The sequence below is a fragment of the Cololabis saira genome, chromosome 13 (assembly GCF_033807715.1).
Source record: "Cololabis saira isolate AMF1-May2022 chromosome 13, fColSai1.1, whole genome shotgun sequence".
NCBI lineage: Eukaryota > Metazoa > Chordata > Actinopteri > Beloniformes > Belonidae > Cololabis > Cololabis saira.
The window spans coordinates 22,401,925-22,420,045 of NC_084599.1; the positions used below are offsets into that span (position 1 = coordinate 22,401,925).

General features: G+C 39.6%; 1 protein-coding gene across 3 annotated transcripts in view; it reads left to right on the forward strand.

Annotated features, from left to right (window-relative positions):
* arhgef18b (rho/rac guanine nucleotide exchange factor (GEF) 18b) overlaps nucleotides 1-18,121 on the forward strand; it is a 57,731-nt gene that overhangs the window by 27,156 nt on the left and 12,454 nt on the right. For all 3 annotated transcript variants that reach the window (XM_061738308.1, XM_061738309.1, XM_061738310.1), the window contains 19 exons: nucleotides 1,458-1,525; nucleotides 3,291-3,336; nucleotides 4,860-5,067; nucleotides 6,278-6,384; nucleotides 7,063-7,203; nucleotides 7,622-7,872; nucleotides 8,051-8,176; nucleotides 8,273-8,390; nucleotides 8,495-8,749; nucleotides 8,902-8,978; nucleotides 9,182-9,360; nucleotides 10,655-10,728; nucleotides 11,003-11,188; nucleotides 11,361-11,507; nucleotides 11,793-11,908; nucleotides 14,259-14,327; nucleotides 14,455-14,502; nucleotides 14,686-14,967; nucleotides 16,107-16,256. In XM_061738308.1, coding sequence (XP_061594292.1) covers nucleotides 1,458-1,525; nucleotides 3,291-3,336; nucleotides 4,860-5,067; nucleotides 6,278-6,384; nucleotides 7,063-7,203; nucleotides 7,622-7,872; nucleotides 8,051-8,176; nucleotides 8,273-8,390; nucleotides 8,495-8,749; nucleotides 8,902-8,978; nucleotides 9,182-9,360; nucleotides 10,655-10,728; nucleotides 11,003-11,188; nucleotides 11,361-11,507; nucleotides 11,793-11,908; nucleotides 14,259-14,327; nucleotides 14,455-14,502; nucleotides 14,686-14,967; nucleotides 16,107-16,256 — 2,648 coding nt within the window. The remainder of the gene's footprint in view (nucleotides 1-1,457; nucleotides 1,526-3,290; nucleotides 3,337-4,859; nucleotides 5,068-6,277; nucleotides 6,385-7,062; nucleotides 7,204-7,621; nucleotides 7,873-8,050; nucleotides 8,177-8,272; nucleotides 8,391-8,494; nucleotides 8,750-8,901; nucleotides 8,979-9,181; nucleotides 9,361-10,654; nucleotides 10,729-11,002; nucleotides 11,189-11,360; nucleotides 11,508-11,792; nucleotides 11,909-14,258; nucleotides 14,328-14,454; nucleotides 14,503-14,685; nucleotides 14,968-16,106; nucleotides 16,257-18,121) is intronic.

The window sequence follows — 18,121 nt, forward strand, 5'->3', positions numbered from 1 at the left end:
ACTATATTCTCTTTATCTTTTCTTGGCAGTACTTTTCCAAGCTTAGCCCAGTGAGTGTGATTTAGCTTTGTTAAAGATAAGATGTATGTTTTCACTCTTCTTTTTCATTGATTAGTTGCAGCAGATTAAAAACAAATGATTAAAAAATATTCAGGCGGCATGTTTGGGCTTTTTTGGCGGTTTCTTTCCTCAACACTATTACATCAGCTCAGTGTTCCTGGATCCAAGTCAAAGATGGTGGGAGTTTAGGAGGAGCACTGCTGGTGGAAAAAGTCAGTTTCTGCTTTCTTTTCCTTTTGCTCAGGCAGCAATCTTTCTTCATTTACCATGGGCGGGGAGATTGAGAAAAAAGGGTGGGTTAAATGAAATGAAATAAGCAAAATTACAGAAACACTTTTAAATGTGTAGTGTTGCCCAACATGAGTTAATTGCTTATGGCTGATTTTCTCTCCTGCAGACAGACGTATTGCTTTTTTTTTATTGAAGAAGATGTATGTTTATCATTGTCTTCATTGAACCAACACACAGTAGACAGCAGGCCAACGAATCCCTGTGGATTGTTCAGCAGGCGGTGCGAGTTACTTATTTGGTCCATGTTTACCTTTTTTTTGCTACAGGGCAGATTATTTTTGTCCATGAATTATGATGTCAGTCAATTGCTCTACCACCACTCTCGTAGTAAAAAAAAAAAATCCCTGTATTTCTTGTGAGTACAAGACCTACGCGTTTCAGTTCATGTGGTATTTTTCTGAGGCTTGGCCCTTATTTTAGTGTTTTTTGTCGTTGGCGCTTGTCTCTTGTCTACATCAGGCTGGACTCACCTGGCGGGGTTAGGATCAGATCCTTGTTTGCATATTGACAGCTTAATTTGGTTGACGAGCCTAATCCCTAAGGAAAGGCTTCTGTTGCTTTCCTTACACAGCATGTGCCCTGGCAGCCAGACCGATATTGTTTTGTTTCAACAGGAGTTTGTCTTTCCAGTAACCGAGCAGGATGAGGGGACATGTAACCCTCACCATGTTTTTTCCATAACAGTTCTGATCCGTATCTCTGCTAAACGGCAAAGATACAATCATTCATTTGACTAAATCTGACGTGCCTGGCTCATTTTCCATTATACAGAAGATGGTGGATAAAAAGAATTATGTATGTATGTGTATATATATATATATATATATATATATATATATATATATATATATATTGATTGAGAATACTTGTCAGAAAGCTAATTTTGATTGGTTTTATTGTTCTTTTTGCTTTTTCAAGGAGTCAAACCAGGATTTTTTTTTACCTCCATCTTTTATTTGAGGTATTACTTCACAATTGGGTTTACTGTATCACCATTTCTATCCATAGTCCAACCGCCCTAATTGTTAACTTTTCTTGCTGTATCTATCTGGTCCAGCATGAGTAATGGCACACAGACTCCAAGTTCCTGTCCTCTTGTTTTTCAGATTGTGCTGTTAACGTTCACAGGGGCTGCAAGTCTCTGCTGGGTGAGTGCACCAACAGCAAGAATAAGGTAAACATTACATTATTGCATGTGCAAATGAGAGCCACACTTCTGTGCAAATGTCTTAGGAACCTTGTGTGTTAAGCCTGATTTATGGTTCTGCGTTAAATCGACGCAGAGACATAAATCAGCCTTTAGTGTTTGCCTTGGTGTTTTTAATTGCCATCCAGGCTTTTTTTCATTGTTTTCATGAAGTTACAGACAAAACTCTGAGGCGAGACCTAATATGGCTGATTATTGACAGTAGGAATTCGTTTATTGGTTGACCTCTAGATGCTAAAATAAACACAATGTTCAGAACAAAATGACTAAATAATATATATTTTTAAAACGAACAAAAAAAACCTGGGGAAAAAAATATGACATCAGACACAAAAAGTTTGGATTTTAAGAATTACATTTTGAAGTTGTAGCCCTGGGTCACACTAGGCACGGACAAGGCCCAGTCCAGCTGCATCACCGCCAGACCTTGTGAATTGATGCCATTCCACTCAATGAGAGTGAAGCTCTGTGGTGCATTTGAGAAGCAACTTTCCACTCAGCTCACGAAAGATACACATCCAGTTTGCTTTGGTTTTCAGTAGGGGTGGGTTAAAAATATCTATATTTTATCGATATACGGTACATGTGTAGGAACGATTATCGATCCATAAATCCATATCTATTTAAAAAAAAAAAAAAAAAAAACAACGGACGTGGTGCGTGGAAGGATCACGTTATTCCGGCCAGATCTTCCCCGCCCCATCTGGCGGCCCAGCTGTCCAAAGGGGGCATGTACAGCTCAGGACTGCTGCATGTTTTTGTGAGGGTAGCTCATATTGGCTACCCAAGGGAACACGGGGAGAACATGCAAACTCCACACAGAAAGGCCCTTTCCAACCCTGATTGTTGATTTATTTATTTTTTGAGAATCCCTTCCATTGCCAAAGCAAAATTGGTATTGTAACTAAAATATCTATCGTATCGACTTGGGACCTAGTGTATCAGAATCATATCGTATCGGGAGGTCAGTGATGATACTCAGCTCTAGTTTTCAGCCACGTCAGTTTACACACAGCAGAACCGTCTGGTAGGATGTCAGATGGAAGAATTGCATAGAGAATCCTGTCAGTTTTCAAAGTATAACACCATGAGCAGACTCGTACATCTATATTACATTATAAATTAGAAGGAGGTCCCCGGGAGACAAGTCAGAGGATCAGAGACGAGAGTTCTATCATGGATGCTGATGTTCATTTTAGAAGCTGAAGTGTAGGAGTTATTTTTAACCGGTCATTTTTTTTTTTTTTAAATAAGGATAATTAGACTGGGGGGTATGACCTCAAATCAATATCACATTTAACTTAACATTTTATCTTTGTTACTAATGAGCACTTTTTTTTTCTTTTGCCCTACAGATCATTGACAATTTTTTTGTGGCAAATATGCTCAACTAATTAAAACAGAAATGTATTCCCCATTAAAGCCCCCACCTGTAACTTGTGGATGTCCCCCTACATAGAAGCATAAATCCACTTCTTCAAGCTCGTTTATAAGGCAACTTATCTTAAGACTACATTCCTGTATGAGTCTGACGGAGATGGGGCTGTGCTTGTTTAACTTTGTCCTACTTTATATGAGAAATGTGGTCTTTGTACAGTGTCCGAAAATTATATTTATTTTTATTTTATTTTTTTTAATGAATAGTGTTAATGAAAATGGTTAAGATTAAATAGTGGCCTTTTGAGTGGAAAAAAAACCCTTTTTCTCATTTCTCTTTATTTTCTGCACCCAGAGAGATTCTCATTTGAGGGGCGGTACATCAGGATCTCCAAACCTTGGTAAGTATGCAGATGTACCAGTCATATTGGTTTAATTAAAGAGGGAGCACAGGTGGATGAGAGGTTAGCTTTAGTCCTCCTTCAAGTCTCATTAAAAAGAGTGTGTGTGTGTCTCTGGTGTATACGTGTCAGCCTACATACTGAGAATAGAGAAGGGAAATTGGTCTCCAACAGTCGGTAGGTAAAGGTGATGATGAGATATTTCTAATAGGTGCCAGGTGGTTTACTTGTGGTTTCTTTCGTTTCTAAACTTTTTAAAGACTGTTTATACTGTGTAAGCAAAGATTTCTCTATGGGGTTTCAATGATGGTGGAAAAGAGATGTCTTTGCACCTATATTCAAAGGTAGACTCCACTTTGTAATACATATAAAATATTAAAGGTGTTACTTCTTTGCTACTGAGCTACTTTGTAAAAACCACTACACTGATTTGCACGGTTGCAACTGATAAAATGTTCCTCCTTTTAATAAATATGGGCACTGTTTATGAAAGGCTCACTGAACTGCAAACAGCAATAACTTTCACACTTCTGCAGTGTAGTTTCTGCAAGGCTTAAGTGTCCTGGCTTTTGATCTTTTCATGTGATTTGTTGGCTAAAGTAGCAAAATGCTTTAAGTTATCCTTTTAAATGAAGCTCAGAATTAATGTTGTGTGCTTTCATTTGTTGTTTTTGATTGATATCAAGTGGTTAATTCTAGGAAGTTGTCATTGATTTTTGTAATGTTCAGCAGGTGCTGCTGCATGTGATTGAACCCACAGGAGACTCGAGCGGCTACAGCAGCGGCAGCTTTAGTTAATCTCCTGTAGCAGTTGTTATTCTCCCCAGAACAGCTGGAGTTCTGTCAGCTTCATCTGATTTCTCTTCATGTATTGCTCCAGCCAATCAGTGGTTTGTGTAGGGGGTCAGGAAGACAATAGACAGAGTCAGAATGTGTGAGAAATGTAAAAGGGTTCATGTCTTTCCAGAAGTTACTACAAGACTCTAGATGTGGGCTGGTCGCATATAAGAACAGGGTTTGTGCTGTCCTCTGCTTCTTGTTGTTTCTTCAGTGAAGTCACAACGTGTGTTGCTAGTGCAGTAGAATTCACCAATATCTTGGCTGTGAGTATTGAGCTTGGAGCTTGGACTTGTTGCGCTACTATTCATCCACTTTTGAGGCATTTATGATGGACCCAGCTGTTGCCGAAAGTGTGAGTCAAACAAACTGGGCTTCCAAAGCCCCCTCCAGGACTGTCAGGCCATCCTCCCCGTCTTCCTCCGCCTCATCGTGGGGGCTGTCTGGACATGTGGGCTTGCGAGTGTTGATGCACCGTGATATGATAAGCTGCCGATTCTTCCGATCACTTCCTCGATCTTGGCTGAAAAAATACTGGGGTCAACATGGACAGAATTCAAACAAAACATCCTCTTCTACTCTTCGCTGGTCGTCGTCTCCTTTTTCTCTTTCCTCTCCTCAGTTGTCGTCATCCTCCTTCCCATCGCATTTCCACTGTTCACCTGTATCCCGTATTTTGTTCCCAGCACTTAAAGCCCGGGACAGAGAGAAAGATCAGGCAGGCACAACCTCGTCTCATGCCCTGAATGGCCACCGAAGTTATCCCAGTGCCCCAGGCATGACAGTTGGTTTGTGGGGACCTAGCACGCAGCAGACTGCCGCCCAATACCCTAGCTCCACGGCTTCCTCTGCCTGCAGCCTCGGCCACAGTCTCCGTCACCACAGTAGCTCAGGGTGAGTAGCTCAGCCATACAACTTAAAACATTTGTTTGTTCAAGGATTTTTCCTTTTTCTTTTGCTATGTTGCTCAGTTGAACTCTGACAGTGTGTATCAGTAAAATTTGTTCAGTTAAACGAAACACCATTCATCTTAGACTGCTGTTTATAAACTAACTTACACTGGTCTTGTATATGCACATTTTTAGATAGTTAAATTAAAGTTTCCACTAGGGCTGTGCGATTAATCGATTTTAAATCTAAATCGGATTTATTAATCAAAATAGATGTTAAAAAAGGAAAATCGGAAAATCAATTTTCCTTTTTTGCAGCTGGCTGCATTACAAACAGAGCCCGTTTGGTCAAGAAAATTGTAAATGTTGTCACTTTACTAAACTCAAGGAGGATTTACATTATCTTTCAATTGTACTTCATTCCCAATAGGGAAATTTGTTTGCTATTTTTTTTTTTAAATAAAGATAAAATACTTTAAACAATTTATTCCATTGTCTTTTGTAGTTTTACCAAAAAAAATCAAAATCGGGTTTTCAGAGAAAAAAATCGGGATTTTATTTTTGTCCAAAATCGCCCAGCCCTAGTTTCCACATATGTTTTAATTTAGATTTTCTTTCCACTTGAAGCAGATTAAATGAAACCATTTATTATTTGTGTTTGCAAAGAAAGTTTGTTCTAATTAGTTTCCCTTTTAGATAAATTGGTTCTATATGACACCATTCCTTTCTAAAACGGAGATAAAGAGTTAAAAAACCACCACAACAATCGTTTAAAAAAAAAAATTAGATATTTGTGAGACAGTATTTATATATCCAGACAAACTATTTTTTTAGTTTCCTGTGTTTTGAACTCAAATATTATCTCATATGTGCCACTGTCATTTATAGCTGATAAATTAAGTCAAGCTGTCATTCCTAATAAAACACCCTTTGAAGGAGAGTCTAGATGGATCTCGGAACACTTCCTCTCCGCAGCATGGAGAAAGAGAGTGACAAAAGACAGAGTAAGCAAGTTGACAGAGATACTTGGAACCACAGATGAGCATTAATGTTTGAGGAAGGAGAAAGGAAAGTCAATGCTGTTAAATTGATTTGTCTTCTGCCTCTGATTGAGTCACGTTGAGTTATTCAGCTTCTCTGGGTAAATACTTGTGCTGGTTCTGTAACCTTGTCAACATGTTGACCACGTTGGACCTGTGGTTGTCTTCTCTCAGATCCCTCCCAGGGGAGATGGATGAGACGGATGCTCTCCGCCCCAAACGCTGCAATGAAGACGCCGTGTCCCTTGCTCCTTCGACTGCTGAGCCCATCATCGTAGAAGGTGAGCTGCTTTGTATTGAAAATGAGCTCTACTTTTTTAACACCTCCACTTCTGTTGATCTGATTAACTGTAAGAGGACACATATGGTGATAATGCTACTTTGATAAACATGACTACCTTTTCACAGTTTTTTAGTCTTCTGGGCCCCGTTTTCCTTCAAGAAGCTTTTTTTTCTTACAAAACCAGAGAGGAGAATGTGTGGAGGGTGTTTTCTGGAGTCCCGGCTGACCTTGGTCTGTCTCATTAAACTAAAGTGTGTGGGAGAGAAAACCAGGCTCAGTGGAAATTAGTGTTTAATGTTTTCTACCTCCCTGCCTTGTTCCAGGTTTTGTTGTTTTATAATACACATTTGTAACATGAATGAGCAAGTGCAGGGCACACATAATCCTTTGTTCTTTTTGCAGTCATAATTAATGCACATGATGCATCATATGACAGGATTAGACTTTCTACAGCCTATCTGTTGTCATGTTTATGAAATGATTGTTGAAATTAAAGTTAAGCAGGACAAATGTTTGTTCAATCAAGAGTACTTAGTTAATTCTGTCAAGTTGTCATTTGATTTATTCACATTAAGTAGTCCAAATTGCTTTCATCTTTGCAGTCTGTTCTGCTGAATTTTATCTCAGTAAACGATCAGATCCATTGGATGTTTGAAGACTCTGCTCTTTTCTTTAGATGCCCACTACGCAGCCGTGCGCGCTGACCTGGAGTCAGAAGCTCAGGACTTGGAGGTAGACTCCTGGAGTTTGGCAGTTGACCAGCAGTATCTTAAGAAGCACTCAAAAGAAATGGTGAAGAGGCAGGATGTAATATATGGTAAGTGTGAATTCTCAGCTCATCTGCATGCTTTGACTCATGCATTTGACTCACTCGAGTCCCATGGTGTGATGCACTCTTGTTGAATCTTGGCACCACACCTTAGTTCAAATTGATAGTACAGCGATGGTGTGTCATTTCAAGATTCTTACTAAAGTGTTTGTTTTACACTCCTTTTAATATCATTAGAGCCATTTCTTTCACATATTCAACGAGCTGTAAATTGACTTTGTTGTGTTAAATGTTGTCTGTTTGCAGACAAGCCTGTAATTATTTTTGATGTAGGGTTCATTGCAAGGAACAACTTAATTCAAGTTTATGGGCAAGAAAAAAAAGCTTGAGCTGAGGTTGCATCTAAAGCAGGAACAGCATAGTATCCCATTATATTTTACTAAAACATTTTTTTTTTTTTTTGCAGAGCTGATGCAGACAGAGATGCACCATGTGCGAACATTGAAGATAATGCTGCGAGTGTACGTGCGGGAGTTGAAGGAGAACCTCCAGATGGACTCGGGCAGGCTGGACTGTCTTTTCCCTCGTTTGGAATATCTACTCGACCTTCACACGCATTTCCTGTCACGTCTCAAAGAACGACGGCGAGAAAATCTTGTGTCACCCAGCAATAGAAACTACACTATTAACAGAGTGGCGGACATCCTAATTTCACAGGTAGAGAGGATGTATGTTGCAAAATGTCTATTAATGGTACACATGCATGTACATGCCTTCTGCTCATTTCTCTAAATGCAATTTATCACATATCAAACATGGGCAATTTTTGTTCAGTGCAGAACATGATGTAGGCAGCCGTCTGGATGTGATAGATAACAGTTTCCTTGTTGTCCAGTTCTCAGGTGAAATAGGGGAGAGGATGAAGAACAATTATGGAGATTTCTGCAGTCACCATACTGAAGCTGTCAGCTACTACAAAGACCTGCTGCAAAACAACAGAAGGTTCCAAAACATCATAAGGGTGTGACACATTAGCATTCATAGGACTCTCTAACGCAGTACTTTTGAAGAATGGCAAGTGTTGAATTATTTATTTATTTGTTTTTATTCATCACAGAAAGTCAACAATCTGTCCATTGTACGGAGGTTGGGAGTGACTGAGTGCATTTTGCTGGTGACGCAGCGGATTACGAAGTACCCAGTGCTAGTGGAGCGCATTCTTCATAATACCGAAGGTCCATATGTTAATCAATTTCAATAACTACCAAGAATGTAAGGGTGTAAACTCAGAAAACCTTTCTTATTCATTTATTTTTTTCAATCTTTAAATTGCATCTAGTGGGTACAGAGGAGCATGAGGATCTGACGCGGTCGCTGGGTCTCATTAAGGACACCATCGTACAAGTGGACACCATGGTAAATCTCCAGGAGAAGAACACTCGACTCCGAGACATACACAACAAGATGGAGCCAAAGTCTTCGGGGAAGATCAAAGATGGCCGAGTGTTTCGCAGGGAAGACCTCGCACAGGGCAGGAGACGACTGCTACATGAGGGCACAGTGAGCTGGAAAGCTGCCTCTGGGAGGCTAAAAGGTACGTTATAATCTAACCAGATAGAAATGGTTCTCAAGCAAGATGTGGAAACATTCTGTTCCTATGAGGGGAAAAAAATGAACGGTGTGTAACTTGTCAAGTCCATTATCATCTGCCTTTTCTAAAGACGTTACTTCTGATTATCTGTCCAGATATTGTTGCTGTTCTCCTGTCGGATGTGTTGCTCTTACTACAGGAGAAGGATCAGAGATATGTATTTGCTACAGTGGTGAGTGATTTTTCTTTGTGTCACACTGAAATACAGGCATACGTTTTCAAAACATGTCCACAAGTGTCCAATAAAGAGGAAAAACCTTTAATAAGCAGTAACTGAAGTTTCAGTGATCACCATTATGTAAATGTCATTATATTCTACCATAAGTACCAGCGGGTCTTCTTTCTCTTTCACCCCACCCCTTTAAATCTCCCCAGGATAACAAGCCGTCAGTGATATCTCTCCAAAAGCTCATAGTCAGGGAGGTGGCCCATGAGGAGAAAGCTATGTTTCTTATCTGCGCCTCGTCCAATGAGCCAGAGATGTATGAGATCCACACCACCTCTAAGGAGGAACGAAACACTTGGATGACGCAAATACGGCAAGCTGTGGAGAGGTAACTAGTTACGCAGCTACAAAAAGGAGTCGCTTCTTTTTCTCCAGGACACTTGACTTTTTATTAGGGGTGTAACAATATATCGTGCCACGAAATTTCGCGATACAAAAATGTCACAATACGTGTCGTGGAGGTGACAAGGTGTATCGCGATATTGGGTTATTAATATTAATCTATTGTGTTGACTAGAAACGCGCATCCGACCGCGACCGCGGCCGGGCCGCGCGGACCAAAATCTTCCTCCGCTCAGAAAAAACTAGTCCCGGGTTGCAGTCCCGTTTTGAGGTCTGAACCTTTACTTATGTAAGTCTGGTGTAGAGTTAAGCCTTACCTTATTAAATTAAACCTTTTTGGGGTCGTGAGTAGGATAAACACGGAGACAACTTCTGCTAAATTCCAGTGTACTTCAATGTCCCTCAACAGTGTAGGATTTTAGAACATCAACACAGCACCTAGTGCTGTATCACTCCGCCCAATCTAAAACAGACTAATCACTACAGATTAATTGACTAGTGTAATTATAGTCCCTGATTTACAGAATATAAAGAATATATTTATAAAATAATGAACCCTGAATTAACAATATAACCTTCTTAACAAAAATAAATCTCCTCTTACACTTATAAGGTGAGCATGAATCAATCTTTTTTATGATGTAAAATTGTATGTACAGTATTTATTTACTTGTATTTATTTATTTAATTTTAGTTGTTAAATTTCTGGAAAAGAAAAAAGTCAAATCATATATGAGAGAAACTATTCAGTTTGTGGCAAAATATTTGTACTTGTATGAAACTGAAGATGCATAATGCAAACCTGACATTTACTTTTAGTTCAGTTTGTGGAAAATGGTTGGCCTGGCTTTCTCTTTAAAACTTAAACAGTTATAAAGCATTACAAACTGGAACAATAGGGCAAACGCAAAGCATTATTTTGTATTTTGTGTGTTTCAAATAAAAGACAATTTCCTCATGACTACCTCATTCAAGGTTGTTAAAACAATACTGCTATATCGTATCGTATCGTTATCGTGACCTCAATATCGTGTATCGTACCGTATCGTGAGATTAGTGTATCGTTACACCCCTACTTTTTATGTATACTCATCTAGAATGACTACACTGATTTAACATTATGTATTTCACATTTCACTACATATTTTGCACAAAGTAAAGACAGATGTGATTTGTAGGACATTGTGTAATTTGGCTGAACATGCTGAGTACAGTATGCACTTGAGCCTTCGTGTCTTCACTGGTCCACCTGCTCTGGTTTTTGTTCTCCCCTCCATTAGCTGTCCTCACACAGAGGAGCGGCTGTTTAGCGAGGAAGAAGAGGCACGAGCTTCCAGACTGAAAGAATTTCAAGGTACCTGCTGATCAAATAAGCACAGTCAGGCGTAAATAAATCCTCCAGAGAGTTGCTTGATGGACCACCAGGAGGTGCTTGTGTGTTTTAATGATCTTAAAACAAACAAATAAAAGAATAACAACCAAAAACCTCACTTTATTTAACTGACTATGAAAGTATTAGAATACTTTTGGTATGAATACATTTTGTGTACAGTATAAGGTTTTATGACTGGTTATTAATCATAGTTTATATTTTTGAAAGTATGTTCATCTATCTCTTATGTTTGTAGACCGGCTGAGCCACAAGGATGCAGTGATCGTGCAGGCTCTTACCGAGAAGCTGCAGCTGTTTGCGGACATGGCAGAATCTGTGGCCGGCCTGGAAGATGCAGCTGCTCGCTCCAGACTGATGCTTCGAGGCGATACCTCAGACCTCCAGCAGGGGGAGACCCTGCTTAAAGGAGCCATCACTGAGGGTAGGATGATGCTGCACAATATCTGCATCTGTTCAGTTGCAAAGTGTGATACTTGAACACAGATTTACTCTATCTTACATCCATGTACTGTTGTTACAACACTGTAATAAATTAGCAGATGTTATTGTTTGCTAAGTTCTTCTATACCTTTTTTTTTTATTTTAATCTTTAGTGGAGAACCTGCAGAACCTGCTCCAGTCTGGGGTTAGGGGAGATGCTCAAACCCCCCGAATGGAAGACGGAGGTGGATCTGGGGTTCTGCCTAGACGAGCAGAGACCTTTGGAGGATATGACAGCAGCCCCACCATCCTCACCAAGAGTGAGTCCATACACAACAGCGTCTAATGGATTTTCACTTATATTTTATTGGCTTTTATGCCTTTTTAATAAAACATAAATAGTGATATCCATAAACCTTGTCCACCTGTTGAGTTTTCTATTAAACTTTTAGTCATTAATTAAATAAAAATTGTATTATTTTTAAAGTAGCTGTGTACTTGCATATGTATGTATATGTGTGTGGTTTCTGTGTTCCATTAAATGTTTTAAAAATTGTTTGCCATTGTCTCTACTCTGTGTATGTGTTTTGATGCGTCCGCACCAGATGGTGGTGTGAAGAAGAGCTTTTCTGGCGAGTCTAGAAACAGGGAAAGGAGCCAAAGAGCCAGCTCCGACCCTCAGCTCAAAGACCTCTGTGGCAGCCACACCCTGGAGCAGACGGTAGGAGCTCTGCAGACGCACAAACACATCAACAACTTTGGATGAGTCAGTGGGTTATTTAAATGGTAATAACTACACCAAGCTGTATAGAAATCTTCCATGTCCTCAGGTTTCTGGAATGCTGGTAATGCAGGTCACTGTAGTTGTTTATGAAAAGATAAATCTTTGATAAGAACATACCACGACTTCCAGTGAGTCGTGGTCCTTGCAGTCTAAATATAACGACATGTTGGCAACAGCGAGCACTGTGTGAGAAACAAAGTCACCAAAAAACATTTTATCCCCTTTTAGAAATGAGATACAACCTCTCCACTGTCTCTGCTGTCATAGAAGCCAAACCACAGAAAAAAACAAAAGCCCTCATAGAGAGGTTGTTTTCATTCTTTCTTTTTTTTTTTTTTAATAACAAAATTCTGTTTTGCAATTAAAAAATGAAGTCCAAGTTCACATGCACACTATATTTTGTTTAAAATGTGGCTTATGGGAGGAGTAGAACATTTTGATATAAGTTAATGTGCAACTAACAACAATCAAAAGTTCTCAAGAGTTCTCTTTTATTTTTAATTTTGGTTTAGACACAATTTCCAAAAAAATTACTAGGGCCGCGTTCAGACTGCCAGCCACCTCCGGGAGGTAGTTTCATATCGCATTTGGGCAGATGCGTGTCAGTCTGAACAGTCCAAACCCTCAGATCGGATATGACTGTCCCAGACGCTCCAAACCACCTGCCCATTTCCAGTTGTGGAGCTACTCATCCTTTCGCAGAGAGCATGTACAATCTCTGATGTCACGTCAAAAACTATTATTTGTAGTTTAAGTGTTGCAAATTCACATTACAAATCATGTTTTAATAGCAGAAAAAAAGACCGCAATTCCACGTACGGTGCGGGTCGACGCGTAACCTACGCCGTTGGTCTGCGTTGGTGTAACGCGGAACCATAAATCAGCCTTCAGTCGCGCTGTGAGCCTGAACCTCCAGCCCGTCAGCTCATCAGGAGGAGAGGTTAAAGAGCGGGGCTGCCAGTTGTTCATTGCTGGTTCGTTTTGTTAACTCTGAGCTTTGTTGGTTGGTTTGTTAGTTTGTTTTGTTCTGAACACTTTTCTCTGTTTCTCATTTTGCTGGGACGCCGGGTCCCTCCGCCGAAACTTTTGCGGTATGCGTTCATTGTTATGTCTAAAAATGATGCGCAGTGCCAACCCAATAAGAAACGGTACAGATATTTTGGGATTTTTTATATATATATATATATATATATATATATATATATATAAAAAAATAAAATTATAAAAAAATAAAGGATCCCCATAACCTTTGATCGGGTGGGCAGGACGCACGTTTTGCCCCAAAACCAGCCTCGAGTTCCAGTACACAGAGGTCCGACGGGAGGATTAGAGTGAGATGGGGCAGTCTCATATGATTTAAAATATTGCACAGTGTATGCCCAGCTTTACAGGTATGGAACAGCATGTGAGCTGGCTCCATATTGTTATTGTTTTTGATGTCGCAATTACATGACTTCCCACAATACACGCGCTGGGTGACGCCTCCGCTCCGACGTCGTTGCTACAGCAACCCGTCAGATCAGTCAATGATGTGGCCCAGTCTGAACAGAGCCAGATCCGATTTGGACACTTGCTAAAAACAGTGTGGACAGTCAGCCCTGAAAATCGGATACGAGAAGGAATCAGATATGAATCAGATTTGCCTGCAGTCTGAAATGTGGCCTAGGTGCTTCAGTGACTATTGTAGGTGAAGCCATGGACAAGAACAGTAGAACAGTACTGGTATTTGTTTATTAAACCGTGATCTTTAGTGTTATGACAGCACTACAAACGTATTACCAGGTCTACTATCGTCAGATTGCCATCAGAAAATGTTACATAAAGCACTGATACAGATGTGACAAAGCTTTAGACACCCTGAAACAGGAGATGAGGTCTCATGAGCACCCAGCTATATTTTCAAAGAAGCGCGCCTTATCAATAGCTGCCATTAACTGTAAAAGGAAAATGAAGATGAGTGAGGGGTGGAAAGAAAACACATTATTCACCTCCTTTTCAACAATGTTTTTCTGTAAATGTAACCATTTATAAACTGAAGATAATGCAGCGTTAAAGAAGACTTTGATTTGAATAATAATTTAGACAAATATTCATTAAGATAATTCTCTTGAACATGTATATATTTGGACTTCTTGCTGCTGTAGAATTTAACCTTTTGTGGGTCATTAGATTGTATTTTCTTTTAATATGTGGAGGTTATGTCTTCTTTTATCTGTTTCCTGTGGTAGTATCTGATCCACACTCACTTTGTTTTTCTGTTTCTGTTTCTTTGGTTGTCGTCGCTCAGGTTGAAGAGAGCGGCTGCTCCCCAGCTCGATGGAACTGCATCTGGTCCAACTCCTTCCCTGAAGCGGAGGTGAGCCGATCATTTGTCGTCTGCGGACCTTAGAGTCACGACTATTGAAAAAAACATTTTTTTTACCAATCACTCAATAGTTGTTTTGTTTCTTAATGCTAATCTTTCTTCTGTCTTATCATTTTAGTTCTTTGACAGAGTGCTGATGCTCTCTCAGAGGCTTTACAGTCTGCAGGTAATCTTTACAACTCAAAACATGCTGTATTTTGTTTTCTTTCCTTATTATCTCATTGATTAATGTAGAATGGCTTTTTTTTCCCCTTAGCTGAACGTATGTAACATGTTGTATTTTTCTTCTGAAATGTTCACTAATACACTGCCTTTTATTTATGCAATCTGTTCCCATCTCTGTCTCCAGGCCATCGTATCGCAGCAGGACAGTCAGATTGAGCTGCAGCGGGCTTCACTGACGGAGCGGGCCTCCCTGCCTGGTCGTTATAAAGGAAACGTGCTGCTGGAGCAGGAGAAACAGAGGACACTAGCTCTGCAGAGAGAAGAGTTTGCAACCTTTCAAAAACTCCAATCTCAGCACAGGCAGGAGCAGCAGCGCTGGGAGAAGGAGAAGGAGAGGCATCGCCAGCAGGTGGAGGCTACTGAGGCCCGGCTGCGACAAAGAGACGAGGACTGCAGACGGCTAGAGGTGAAAAGCTCATTGCTGCCTTTGGAAAAAGGAGATTCTTATGATTCTTGCTGTACATAGATAGCTGGCTGAAAAAAAAAAACAGTCATAAAAACCCTTCCTAATGAGGCTTTTTGAAATTCTTTTTTTTTTTTTAATCAAAATAACCATTTTGGTTCAATCAGCTACACCTGCACCAGTATCATGTTGTGGATGTTAGCCATGGGACTGATCCAGTACAACATGGGTTTCAGTGGCTTTAAATAATTCAGTGATTGCGAAATTAAAATAAGAGCACAAATCAAAACCATTCAATTCAAATTAAAACCATAAAGTAGGGCTGTTCGATTTTGCCCAAAAATAAAATCTCGATTTTCTTTCTCTCAAAATCCTATTTTCGATTACGATTACGATTATTTTGTGAATTGACAAAAGGCAAAGAAATGATTTCAAATATGCTGTTTTTTTTATTGAACATTTGCCCCATTGGGCTTTAAGTGCAAACTTTGCTCTTATTAAACCAAAAATGAATGAATAAAGTGCAAAACTCTGTAAAATAAGTTGAAAAAAAGTTTTAAAAAATATTATAAAATATAAAGTTTTATCTCTGGAAAAAAAAAATCAGCAAATCAGCACTTGCAAACATACAGTAAGTTATATTTCCAATTAAATAAAACAAGACATTTTCTAATTAAACTAAACTGGGTCTTTGCATGCTAAATAATAATGCAACCCATGAAGGAGGTAGAGGTGTGTAATGTCAGTCATTACATTTGCTGTTCACATTTGCAAGTTTTTTGCAAGGAACACGAGCCGGTCTACCCGGTGGCAACAACGCCCCCTCCTACACTAAAGAGCCTAATTCTAATTCTAATTACATAATCGCGATTGCGATTTAAAATCGATTAATCGAACAGCACTACCATAAAGGTTCTGCTGCTGCTTCTCTATCCCTATTATGTATCCTTTTCAGATGAAGCATAATTCATTTAAAGTGTATTAGTGGATTGCTTTTCCACTTTTATTGAAAATATTTAGTTTGAAATGACTACGAGAAGTCCCCTTCGATATCAATATCATTTATCAGCAGGTGTATATCTAAGTTGGACTGGAACCCTAAAAAATGGTGAATGTTATGTTTTGTAACCTTTTTAATGTAGGACCAACTTGCAAAAGAGAAGGAGGAGCTGGACAGGCAGAGAGAGACATATCAGGAGGACTTGGAGAGACTGAGAGAATCCACCAGAGCTGTGGAGAAAGAGAAGGAACGCCTGGAGCACCTGAAGAAGATCAAGAGGAAGACTATTGAGGTGCGGTGTTTGCAGCAGTTGCCATAGAAGAAAATGACAGCATTTATTTTAAAAGGGAAAAAAAAGCAACATCTGTTTGGAGTAAGGACGAGTTCAAGACTTCCAAAAACAAAAATGTTTTTAGTGACAAAACATTTAGATCACATTAACTTATGTTGAAAAGAACAATGTTATTGAGGAGAACAGTGTTAGAGGGGCTCTACATTCAGATGAGTCTTCAAAGGTATATTATTCTAGTCTCTATCTACAAGACATAAAGTCTTATGATAGAAGGTCAGTTTTAGTAAGTAGTGAGCACTGCAGAGACTTTCGCTGACTTTGGCACTGTTGGGACACTAATCCGTCTCTTTAATGGTCCGGATCCAAAATCATCATCTGCTTCTGGCAAAGGGATGTGATCTTGGGAGAATATTGAACAGTTTCCTCTCGTCTTTCTTGGCAGTTTGAGCAGAATAACTGCCATGTCATCTCCGCTTGTTTAGGAGCTTGGCTCTGACTAACGGACTGGGAGGAAGTATATTATCTGTCCCTGGGTGGACATACACCTTTTTTGTTGTGATGTTGCACAGACATCTTGTCACTCATGCCTGTAACAAACAGAACTAATTCTTTAGCCATAAAAATCAGAAAAATGTAGATCTTCAGGAAGGTTTTCAACTAAGCATGTTTGGTTCTACTATAATGTCAGAGAGCACTAGCTGTATTTTCTCTGTAGAGGTAAAAACAGTTGGTCATTCATGTCATCAGTCACACAAGTCAAGACTTCACAAAGACAGAACCCACTTAAGGGGTTTGTAACGCCCGCCAATGTAATAATGCCCACAAACGTAATAAACCACAAACGTAATAAAAATATGCAGCTTTTAATGTAATAATCCTGCAAATGTAATACATTTCCCACAAACGTAATAGTCGCTGCCTACTACAAACGTAACAAGCGAATTCCCACAAATGTAATAACTATTACGTTTGTAGAGATTTATTACGTTTTGGGGAAGTGAAAATCTTCAACTTTCAATGTTGTAATAACTTCCCACAAATGTAATAATGCAATGAATAATGGTTGTTGTTGTTTGATTGTTGTCCTTTCTAGCCGGTGAATGTGTAAATTATAATAAAACCCATCCGCACTCTCGCAGCCTGCCCTGCATAATTAATGCTGTAGATGTGTCAGACCCGACCCTTTTTAGGCCATTCATCTGAACTGTAGGCTATTCTGTAGTAACTGGACTCTATCTACCAAATGAATTACGTTTGCTTAGTTTGTTTTGGTTTCATCAATTTGTGCAAATGGAGGAGGAGATACCTCATCTCATCATGAGCGCGCTTCGGGTTTGCGCGATTCGGGTTTAGGAGCGCACCTTCCATGAGAGAGACGCAACAACTGTTTGTCTGTTTTGGAGGTGGCAAAGAGAAGAATGAGATATTTCCTCACAAAGACTGTTAGTGTGAGACAATTGTCTCGAGCTGACCGGAGCATCAAGACTGGAGAGATGATTAAAAATGATGTCCGAGCTGTCATGTTAGTCTATGTCCAAAATAAAACAGAAAAGATTGTCTGATTACGCTTTTAGTTGTCATCCATCCATTCAATACACGTAACTGACATTGATGTATTCACAGTGATTCATTATCAGCTGTAAATACTTTTTTAACCGAGGTGGCAAAGCGCAGTGGAGTGCGCTCTGAATTTGGGCACACCGTAGGTCTGGGTAATGTACTCGCAAATATCCAGTGTAACAGTCTTTGTGAGGAAATATCTATTCTTCTCTTTGCCACCTCCAAAACAGACAAACAGTTGTTGCGTCTCTCTCATGAAGATGAAGCTCCTAAACCTGAATCGCGCAAACCCGAAGGGCTCTCCT